The 12,009-nt window shown below is 40.4% G+C and overlaps 1 protein-coding gene across 1 annotated transcript in view; it reads left to right on the top strand.

Moving 5' to 3' along the window:
• The window catches only part of ZNF704 (zinc finger protein 704), a 69,333-nt gene that overhangs the window by 46,274 nt on the left and 11,050 nt on the right, over positions 1 to 12,009 (top strand). The window contains exons 2-5 of the mRNA XM_026843547.1: positions 613 to 716; positions 4,803 to 5,035; positions 8,414 to 8,514; positions 10,332 to 10,593. Of these exons, the coding sequence (XP_026699348.1) occupies positions 613 to 716; positions 4,803 to 5,035; positions 8,414 to 8,514; positions 10,332 to 10,593 (700 nt within the window). The remainder of the gene's footprint in view (positions 1 to 612; positions 717 to 4,802; positions 5,036 to 8,413; positions 8,515 to 10,331; positions 10,594 to 12,009) is intronic.

Genomic DNA, 12,009 nt, shown 5'->3' with positions numbered 1-12,009 from the left:
AGACAGTCACACCCCCGTACTGGTTTTCTGACAATTTGCTAATTATTTTAAATAATTGGTTTACAATCTGACCAGAAAAAGTTTAGGATCAATCTGTAGGAGAGAATACAGGACAGTTAATAGCATGCAACAAAGAAAAAATTGCATCCCTTAACTAAAGTTCATAGTTCTTCCTCACCCTACAGAGAACAGTGTATGTTATTAATGTTACTAGTAGTCTTATCTGGTTTTGGATCTCTATGTCTTTATCCAAGAAAAAGAACCCTTAAGTACAGACTTAGTTCTAAGTATAGGAATAGCTGAAATTCTGGAAAAAAAAAGGAACAGAGTCAAGCTTATGGAGGGTCACAGTACTCCTGAGAATCTCATATGAAGATGTATTCTCTTTTCCCACTGCTTTTCCTATTTACACTAAGCTGGTTTGCTTAAAGTAGCCACTTGATATGCTCAGGTTGCCAGAATACAAAAGCTTTGAGAACGACTTGGTGGCTTGCTTTCGATACTGTGCTGTGCTGGCTTAGGGATTGGGCTGGTATTAAAAAACCCTAAAACCCACTAAAACCCCCTTAAATTTGCTGATGTGTTTCCTGCCTCCCATTCACTGTGTTTCAGAAAATCTTCAGAAGAACTGGACATGGATAAAGTAACAGCAGCCATGGTACTCACCAGTTTATCCACCAGCCCTTTGGTCCGCAGCCCTCCTGTCCGACCCAACGGTAAGGCTTCAGAGCAGCGCCTGGGCAGGGGCTGCGGGGAGGGGTGCCAGGGCCGTGTATGTGGGGGCTTGTTTCCAGGACTTGTGGCTGTGGTGGAGGACAAGGGGTGAGTGGCTGTCTTCTGGCAGTGACCCATGCATGCTGGAGATTATACTGAGCTTTGCTGTAACCTAGTCAAGATCTTCAGTGCAACATCAGCAGAAATGAAACCTTTTCCGTAACTGTAGAGCAGCTCCAGTTTGTGAAACAGGAGATGTGTCATTTCATAAATGGGAGGTGAGCACTGCAGAAGGTCTCCTGACCTCACTGAAACACTAATTTTCCAAACAGCTTATTTGGAGTTGCACATATGCACGAAACATGACAGGAGTTGTTCTTGTCCCCACCCCATGGAAATAAGGTCAGATTTTACTCAACACTATGATGAGGTAAAGCTGTTTGAGATCACAGCCCTTGGCTGAGAGGCCGTGCACTAAAGGTCTGCGTGGCAACAGGTCTGATTCTACTGATGCAGGATGAGACCCTCAGTTCCTCTGCCCTTTGTAACTCTGATGGTCTACCATTAAATCCATAATCCCTTAAAAGAGTACTCCATTCATGGTATAGCAGAAAACACACAAATGAAAAATAAATCTAAAAAGTTAGTGGTAATAATGAAATTGATAATGAAATACAATCTATTCAAGCTTGACTGGAGTTACAAGGAATTTTTTTAAGTCTTACATTTTAAGGAATAATTTAAATTAGGGCACCCTTGTTAGGCTTTCTCAGCACTGTTTGTATGTCTCTGTCTTTTCTTACTCACTTGTAACTGTTAAATAGACACTCAATGCCCTGCTACTGTAAACAATTGGAGGACTTTGAGGAATACTTACAGATGCAAATTAATAAGGATATTGCATTTCTTCATGGAAGCATGGGCGATCCACTAAATCATGTTCTTAAAAGGATTTCATACCAAATGTCCCAGCTTTAAAGATTTTTGAAAAAACAGTGTGTTTTTTTCCATTTTTTTTCCTGGAAATGCAGTTTTTATCCATTTCGGTGGAATTCTAACCATGAACACCCATGGCTCCTGTTTGTGTACTTTCCAGTGTTGAAAACCAGAAGTGTTTATGGAGTATGGAGCCCTGGGAAACCTCCGGCAGTGACATCCCCAGTGACTGTCCTGCCTCAAGGCTGGAGGCTGCCAACCCCCAGGGAAGGCCAATGGAAGGTTAAAAACATACCAGCTCTTCAGCTGCTCAGCTCAGAGCCGAACCCACAGATGAAGATGGATTTGTGCTGATGTGCCAGGCAGGGATTTGGAGTAGCCGAGGCATGCACGTGTCCCACGTTGCATCCCCGATCACGGGGAGCTGCTCTGGTGTGGGGCAAGGCAGTACCTGCCACCTCAGACAGTTTGAGCAGATGACACTTGTCAGGAGCAGCAGTGCACATTAGATAGCAGCTGTCGACTGGAAAGATCTTCCAAACAAGCCCTTTTGAATTGCTAATAGGTAAATGGTAGCTGTTAGCTGCCTTTGATATTTCTTCATGCAGTCTGAGTGCTCTTTGATATTTCTTCACATAGCTTGTCTGCTTGTTTCCCAAAATCTGGGAAGACTAGCCTGAAAAAGTAATTCACTGATAAAGTAATTCATATGTTTTCAGTAGTCACAGAAAAGATTTTGAAGCTGTTGTTGGGCATCTCCCTGAATACCTTACTTTTGCCTGAGTGAAGACTCACTAAAGACTTAAATAAAAGATTTGATAATTTAAAGCTCATTTGGTGTTGCAAGGCTAGGCTCTGATCTTAGTAATATCAGCTACAAATGTACTAATGATTAATTCTTTGTGCATCCTTTTCCAAAAAAGGGCAGTAAGTAGCAGTGTAATTAAAGGTCCATTTGTTTAAACAAATGGGATTTTGCCTGGAAGTAAAAAAAGTAACATTAGCATTAACATTAAAGTCTGATCTGTGCTGGAATTATTGGGGATGAGCAGCCATGTAAACAGGATCAGTGTTTGGCCCTTGTTTCCCTGCAGCTGAGTAATATTTGGTCTGGTTCTCTTTCACGCAACTCCAGCAATGTGAAAAGAGCCCCAAAATAAGAGTAAGTTGCATTTATTTATATTTTAAACTTCTTTACATTGACAGATTTGTTAGTATTAATGAGAACCACTGTTTGTTTTTTTTTCCTGTTGTCAACCTCATCCAGTCTTTTCCATACTATTTTTAAAATGTTCTTGATTTACATCTCTTTCTCAGCAAGGTGAGGAGAAGCTGTAAACCCTGAGAATACAAAGTACCATTATAAATGTGTCAGAAAGTAGTAGTTGAAAGAGGGCTGTTTTCTTTGTTTTTCTGAAGAAATGGAAATTTGAAGCTATGCTAAGGTCACAAGTTGATACCAGATGTACTTTCTTGGCTTTGGCACAAGACTCAAGTACAAATACTTAAAAGAAAACCCACCTCCATTACAGTCACATGAAGGCTGTAATCATGAACCAAAACATGACATTTTCACACATTAACTTATTAGCTACCAGAAATGTATATGTCCTTTCCCAAAAAGGAATTGGGACGGAGAGGGAGGGTTGATCCCATTTATGCTCTGTGGCCCTGATTGGTAAGTGTGGGGACTTGGCTGCTGCCTACACAAGGGGATATTTTTATGCATGTGCTTACTTGATGGAGCACTGCATTCGGTTTTGTGAGCACTTGATGTTAATGATTAAGGGTTTGGTCCAAACCCATCTGAATCAGGAGAAAAAAAAAAAAAATCATTGGTTTGAGGTTAAGTTTTTGGTAGCAGGTAGTAGACATTATTTTCTTGCTGATGTCATTAGTTAAATTTATCTGTAAGAAATTGAGAAGGAATGAAGGAGTGACTTCTGCAGAACTCTGAAAGGCAGGTGCTGGCTTGAAAAGACTCCTGTCTCACACTTAAATAACGTTTCATGAACAGATAAGACGTTATTTGCTTGCCAATTCCAAAGTCAGTTATTGCACAATATTCAGGCACCTACAGTGTCATTGGGAAAAGCTTCCAATGCCTGAGTGAGGGAGAAACTGCACCTAAACCATCCCTGAATGTGTGCCCGAGCCCTGTGAGAACCTGAAGCTTTGGACAGAGCCACCCATGGTTGCACCGCTGTACACACCCGGGCCGTACGTTTGCTGAGCTTCTGACCTACATATTCTTCTCCTGCCAGAAGCCCTTTAGGGATTGGGAAGGGTGACATGCCACTGTCTAATGCCCGAGGACCTCAGCACATGAAACATGGCTCCAGACGTGCCTCAGATTGCAGAAGCAGTGCTGTTACTCCCACCCTCCATGTTTTAGAGTAACCTGTTAGCTTGAGTGTCTGCTTACTACCTAATGTCAGGGGAGCTGCAGCAGTGAGGCAGGGTTCCTCCAGTAAGTAGGTGTGGTGGTGATCCAGCATCTGTGCATCCCACTTCTGAAAACGGGTGCCTAATGATAACACCTGTATGAAGGAAAAGGGATATCCTTCCAAGGATACGTGCTACCTCATTTAGAGATTCAAATCAGGCAGAGGCGTGTGCCTTGAGAGATCATGGAAAGAGAGAGTGTAATTATGGTTTTCTCTGGTGTTTTAGTACTGGAATGACGATCATGTTTTTGCAGATCTACTTAGTGTCGTCCTGGGGCTCATGTCCCCCTTCCCAGGGGATCTCCAGTTGACCGGGCAGTATCTTGGAGCTTGCTCTGATGCCTCGCCAGTCATGTGTTCATGTTGAAGGTCGAGGATGTATTTGAATGTTTTCCCATAATCATTCATTCAATTTCTGACTGCTTATTGCAGTTTATGCTGCAGAAGAGGTTATTTTTCCAAAGCCAGCATTTCTTTTTAGAAAAATACTTTGTTTTCTTAAAAAAACCTGAAAAATCAAGTGTGGAATATATAATTTGTGTGCCATGAGATAGATGTAGTTTTCCTCTCTACATACAATGCTTTTGTTTTCCTTTATCGAATGTACAGTTAATTACCAACATGACATCTAAGCCTTAGATAAAAGATCTCCTTATCCATAACACATGACACTGTTGTAATGATGGCTGTTGTTGTTCTTGACAGAATCCCTAAATGGATCTTGGAAAGAAGGAGGATTTGTGCCTTCTAGTACCAGCAGCAGTGGATACTGGAGCTGGAATGCTCCCAGTGACCAATCCAACCCATCCACCCCATCTCCACCTCTGTCAGCTGATAGCTTCAAAGCCTTTCGGACACCTTCCCAGCCAGATGATGGTATTGATGAAGCTGAAACAAGCAACCTTCTCTTTGATGAACCTATTCCTAGGAAGAGAAAGGTTAGCCTCATATTAAATTCCATCCCCATGGGCAGTTAGGATGTTAGTAGACTTATTTTGCTGTGAGAAGGGAACAGGTCACCCAAACAGCTCTGTATGTGTATCCCCCTCCTTGGCATACAGCTAACATAGGTACTTAGCCTAGTCACTGTGTCTCATTCAACCTAGTCACCTACTGCACACACATGCTGCCATCAGCACCACATATTTGCTGGCAGATGGTGAGGTTCTACAGAGCCTCCTGCTCAGAAAACACTAAAGTGATTTCCAGAAGGTGTTGCCTCTGGCCATTGAAGGGATTTCTGTCCTACTTTGGCAAATCCTTTGTATACAGGATGCAACAGGCAGCCTTTACATGTCATCACAGAAACTGGATATGGCCTTAATAGTTTTTGTTCCCTGAAAATGCTGTTTGTCTGACAGCGTGTCAGATACCTTAATACTGTGAAGCTTTCTCTGTGCAAACATATGGAGTGAAAAAAAAAAAGAGATCAAACCTGATGGCTTTTGATACAGTATTAGCAGTGGCCAAATTTATCCTTGGTAGGAGTGCAAAAGCAGACTAAATAAAACACAGTGTAAAAAAAAGAAAAAAAGTCCAAAACTAACCCCAAACAAGCAATGTTATGCTAGCAGGCAAGCTCTTCTCAAAGAAAAAGAAAACAAAGAGATGGCACTAGTCCAAGTTTTCTTCCCTCCCAATGAAACAGGACAGATTTTACATAGCAAGATGAAAAAGGGCTTTTTGTAAGGAGAAAAACCAGATAATTTATTCTCCTTAGTGACTTTGTTTCTGGCTCAGTCTGAGACAGTTAATTGCTTCATCACCAGCAGGAAGAAGTTTTAATGATTGTTTAAACCTGTTCAGATTTACCCTTTTGCTCCAGAAGTTGCTTATTTGCTCACCCACACTGTTCTGCCCTTGTTTGTGGGAGAGGGACATGAAATGATTGTGCTTCATGCTAAAAAGGAAAAAAAAAATTTGGAGGACACCTTTGTTATAATAAATTAGATGTTAGAGCTGACTGTTAAACTAAAGACAGAGATGATTTTGGGGGGTGTGGAACAGGAGGAGTGGGAATGCAGAGGTGTGCTGGTTCGCCTTTTACTTCTCAGTTAAAGCTCAGCTTATTAGCATCACTCTTATTGCTCAGCTGTGATGAGACAGATGGGTTTGCAGCTGCCATCTTTGTTTTACAAGTTGTCTTTGAATATTTCTATTTACCCACCACCAATGTATTACGCTATCTTTTCTGGTTTGCAGGGATTTTGCTCTGTATGGCAAATATTTAATATAAATAAATAACATTACCTGCCAAAATTTGTTTTATAAATGAACTGCGTTTCCTGCAGGTTTTTTTATTCTGGCCCCAGCATGGTACTTAGTATCTGAGTACAGCTTCGCACCTTTAGAAGCTGAAATAAAAATGTTCAGGTTATTTCTTCTTCAGGGCTACAAAAATCAGAAGGAATAAACCTGGAAATATAGTGATCAGTAACCTCACTTTTACTCATTAAAGTTTCTTCCATTTCATATTTGGAAAATGGTCATGTTTAGCAACCACTTTGCCTTAAAGTTGTTTGCTTAAAAGTTTCCACTAATGTAGTTATTCCTCCCCAAACCATTTGTGTTCCATTATTTTCTTAAATAAAACATTAAGCCTGATTAGGCAATTTTTTGACTAGTCAGAAATGGAAGCATGGTTTATGCTCTGTATTTCTACTGAGTGAGATTTCATTTGGTTACGTTAAAATGCATGGGTTTTTGCAGACTCCCAGTACTGACAATAAAGCCAAAAACACAGTGGGTCTAATAGGTTGGTTTGACCATCAATCTGGAGATCGATGTTAAACTATTCTGTTTTCCTGATGTCGTATCAGAATTCCTAAGATATAAATGATAACCGTGGTCTTCATCTTGTCCCCATGGTTGGTTGTGGATTCTTGAGCTGATGATAGTATTTAGTATTATATTGTAGAAGTAAGAAATGTATCTATCAGAATTGCCAGATAGGTTATATTCAGTTTTAGGAAAAAAGAGTTCTGTATCTATTTGAATGGTAGTTGTATTATCAGATAAAAAAATATAGAGGGAATTTATGTGTGACTTATTCCAAAGTAGAAGATTTTCATATAAACAGCATGACCAGGTACCTCAAATCTTAAAGCCCTTAGCATCCATACTTTCAAACACGAGATGTTATAGACTGCCAACTATGAGGGCATGCTACTACAGTCAACTTGTATTTTAAAAAGCCCATCAACTGAGATTTTTAAAATATATAATCTAATCATCATATTTCTAGCAAATGCTAAAACTTGCCATCTACTGGCATACAGTTCCAAAGGGTCGAAATGGAAAAAAACACCAACTCAAATTTCATTCAAGACACAGTGAACCATGTACTTAACTTAAGGACGTGCTTGTTCCATTTTTTTTTTTCCAGCAAGCTTTATATGAATATATATTCATTTAATCTTACATGTAACTAAAATTACAGTATAATAATACACTATTTTGAAGGTTTTCCTCATGTTTTCTTCAATGATGTGTAGTACAAATTATTTAGATTTTTTTAATTTAAAATTTATAAAGTAGGTTTAATTTTGGAGTAAAATTAGCTTTTACAAAAATCTATACAGTTCTGCAACATCTGTGTTTCATACTGTGCTTTAAATTAAGACTAGTTTTCTCCAGAGTCCTCAAAATACTGAGGATTGGGATGGTTATAGCTTTGTTGGCTATGCTCTACACAATTATTTTAGGCCAGTGAATTAAAGAATATAACAAGAATATTAAAATGAGATTATACACATACTCTTTTAAAAATGTTGAACACAGCCAGATGGCTTCTCATTCTCTTGTCCAAGTAAGGGTCACAACAGCTTCTGAATGAAATAAAAGCATGTTTTGCCAGCTCATGGGTGAATATTGTCATAGCAGAAGCTACAGTTTTCTGGCACAGTATTTTTTTATGTGTTGCAAAATTCACTAGCAGGAAGACCTTAAGTTAAGAAGATACCTTGCATTGAGAAGTCCTTATCAGTTGTTCTTTGAAAGACTCCAAAGAAGTGTAGGAAGTTTTTATGTCTAACTTCTTTAGTGGGGAGACAGAAACTAGAACTTGCAGATGAAAAAGCCTTTCCAAAGAGTGGATAGAGGTAGAGTTTTGTCACAAGCTGCTCCTGAAGCTTTTCACTGGGATTTTGCTGAGTTCAGTAGGATGACACTGTTGACAGAGACTATTACATCATTACAGATTTGGAGGTGGTAGCTTTGAACCTTCACAGTGTTTTGTAACTGTGTATCTGTTTTGTGTGGTTTGTTTTTCTTTCTATCTTCCACACACCAAACATTGCTTTACTCATTCTTTTCAGAACTCCATGAAGGTGATGTTCAAATGCCTGTGGAAAAACTGTGGGAAGGTACTGAGCACAGCTGCAGGGATTCAGAAACACATACGAACCATTCACCTTGGGTAAGAAAGCAGTCTCTTCAAAAGTCTAAAGGGTTTGGTATAGAAGGGGAGCAGTCACACTTGGCTGGGGAGATGAACTGGATTGGGATTGTCCTTGGCTTTTCTGTTTTAGATCCCTAGGTTTCTGAGGAAATTGTAGAGTAGTACATCAAGGTAAATGAGAACATACTCCAACAGTGAGGCACTTTCTTCCCTGAACTTTTGTGAACTTTGCTAGAAGGTCAAATACAGCTCTAGGTCACGCTGCACTTCCCTAACGGCCGCACAGCTCAGTGGCACTTATTTCTTATGTGCTGGCTGCACCTCATGTCTGGGCTGATGCTCTGCAAAAGACAGCAGGTTTCAGGGTCTTGCATGAATACTTTCCAGCCTTGTTTCCCATCGGATCGGGTGTTTGTGCCAGTTCTAAATCAAATTAACACAAAAAACTCCACAAAAACAAACCCCCAGACCCTGAGAAACCTATAAAAAAGAAACTGCAATTCCATGTGTCTGTTACTTGGACTAGAAGCAAAAGCGAATGGATCTTATATGAAACAAGCTAGTTTTGGAGCTTTTGTTTGCAACTGGAATCTCCTGTGCAAGTCACCGAGTGATCTAGCTGTCTCATATACACTTAGAGTGAGGACTCATGGTCTTCACCTTTTAGGTATGTGGAAACATAAAAAAAATGTTACCCTGTGCTTAAAAATTAAAGAGACCATGAGGAAGTAGTCTGTGGATCTCAGGAGAGTCTTGCAAAGGTCATAGTAATTGCTGTTGGTCTAGGCTCTGAAGAATGAAGCTATCAGAAACAGAAAATCTCTCTCAAAATGCAATTAGGAATGTTGCTTTGCCTTGTATGTTATGGGGACATCCTTTTCGTGGCACAGGAGAGGGAGAAGTAAGCAGCGGAATTTTGTTGGAATTTGGAGTTTGTAACTTTGCCGGAGAGAGTAGTTTTGGTGAATGACTGGCTGTAGTCTGATGGATGGTACTTCTGGTAGAGCCTTTCAAACCTGATGAACCCATGCTCTCTCAGTGAGTTCTGTTAAGTAAGGTGGTGAAAGGACCACAGGTAGAGGCAAGCAGGCTGAAGAACTGGCTAGGGGCTGGTTTTGGGTTTTGAGCACTTGCAGTCAAACACACAGCAGATAATGCCATGGATGCAGGGGCAATAAAACCTTTCACATGTTCTCCTTCAGTAAGTCTGTTTCTGGAGAGTAACACCAGAAAGTCCTCCACTGGCAAGACAGCACATATATGTCATTTCTCTACATGTGTCTGAGTTGCACAGTGAGACTTTTTTAGCAGCTTCTTCTGTTATGCCAAGTAAAGTTACAGTGAATCATGGCCATAACTATATTTGGTTTAATTAAGTAACCTACAATAAGACCTACATATTTTTTGCCGTAACATTCATGAAGTATATCTTGCCTGTGTTTGTTATATTTATCCACCCTTCAGTGTCTGCTCCATCATTTCTGAAAGTCAAAGTGCTTTAAGATTCCTGTTAACTGCAATAGTTAGGAATGAGAAACTGATATTTAAACTGAAGCATAGAAGTTAAACATGTCCTCCAAGGTCAAAGAATTAATCAAGAATAACACAGAGAAAAAAATAACCTAATTCCTCTTTCTTTTCCCTTCAGACAAGATTATATTCTTTTCCTCTCCCCCATCCCTGCAGCCAGAATGCTGATAAAGTAGGTAGGGTTGTAATTAGGAATACTAATTTATTGACAGTATGAATATATTTTCTCATGCATCTAGAACTTAAAATTTACCTTGGGGTTCTTGCTTCCATTTAATCGTCCTTTTTTCTTTGTCTTGATACAGACGTGTAGGAGAGTCTGACTACAGTGATGGAGAGGAGGATTTTTACTATACAGAAATCAGGCTCAACACGGACTCAGTAGCTGATGGCTTAAGCAGTCTTTCCCCAGTCTCTCCATCTTTAGCATCTCCTCCTTCCTTTCCCTCCCAAGATGCAATCCGTCCTGAAACTTCCTGTGCCAAAACTGAGACTAAATTGATGACACCTCTGAGCCGCTCAGCTCCTACCAACCTCTACCTCGTACACACAGACCATGCTTACCAGGTAATGCTAGTGAGAGTGAACTCCATTGATTACACTAATGTCATTAATATATAAAGAAATGTCAGATTACAATGTTTGGGTTTTAAAAAGCCAAGTCTAGTTTTAATGGGTTGAAAAGTTTTCAGGACAACCCAAGGAGTTAGTCTCATTTAAATTTAGATGTCTGCTTCTGAGCTAGCTGTTTGTTTGTGCTCCCACCACAGCTGGTGGATTTTGGGGTGCTATTGTCCAGCCACACACAGTAGTTTGAGAAGAGTTGTTCTGTGTATCTCTACATCAGTTAATTCTCCACTGACCTTGAGGAGAGCCCAAGGTGACATGCTCAGATGTGGTCTCCTGCTTTGTAAAAATTCTTCTTCAGGCAGCCAGATCCCTCCAGAGTCTTCCTTTCAGCTCTCTTTGTACTGGATGTGTCTACAGGCAAGTACTCAAGGGATGGCAGGAACAATTAATTTCCTTTATTTGTACAGTGTGAGTTGTCAGTTTGCATACGTGAAGTAGAGCAGAAAGAATGAAAAGGCATATATGGTATCCTCCTACTCTTAGAGGTAATGCTTTGCAAATGGCAAAAATCCAATCAGATCCAAAAGCTGCTGTTTCAAAAACTTCCAACTAAGTTCAGCAGAAAGCATTAATTTTGAAAGTGCACTAAAATTTGACATGTTTTGGTCTGGATACCATATGAGAAAAGAAGACTAGAGGCTTTGAAGTAGTGTAGTTCGTGACCTGCGTATGCACCGGATAATTAAACTCTGTTAAATTTATCAGATGTAATAACTTTCATATACAGCATTGTGCGGATGAAACATTTTTGTTGTGTGTCTGGACCCGACCCACTACAAGGACAGAGGGAACCACACAGAATTCACAGGCTTGTTTTAGACTCTTGTGCACAGTGGAAAGCATGGACGGAAGCTTGGCATCCCAGGTGGGAGCTGCATCAGGTAGCATACCAACCTGGGGATTGATCAAGCCAGCTAGGAGAAAGACTTTCTTCTTAGTCTAGCTTAAGCCCTGCCCTCAGAGAGTGAGGCACCAAGTCTAGGCTGCTGAGAAGAGTTTCACTTCGACATTTGCAGTCATGACAGTCTTCCCTGCAATTTGGAGTTTTGCTTGATGCTTTTTTATAAGTAGCCTTTGAGTAAAGCACTTGCCTAAGGAAATCCTAGTTCAAATGTTTAAGCCGCTTGAATTGGATTTGAATTGATGTGTTCCACAACACAAGACTACAAGTGTCTGAGCCCTCTCTTCTTTACAAGTTGCACTGGTTTCAATACTTCATTTCATTATCGAGGAGTGACACAGCACGCACTGTGCATGTTGGAAACAGGAGGCAGGTCCCTGCCCAAGTATTCAGGTTGCCCTTGCAAAGGAGGCAGCTTCTGCAGAGCAGGTCAGTGGCATCCTCTTCTAGGG

Source organism: Athene cunicularia (genome assembly GCF_003259725.1).
Source record: "Athene cunicularia isolate RWA chromosome 2 unlocalized genomic scaffold, athCun1 chr2_part1, whole genome shotgun sequence".
In the NCBI taxonomy this organism is placed as follows: domain Eukaryota; kingdom Metazoa; phylum Chordata; class Aves; order Strigiformes; family Strigidae; genus Athene; species Athene cunicularia.
The sequence above is the reverse complement of the archived record's forward strand: the minus strand, read 5'-3'. Positions and strand labels throughout refer to the sequence as shown.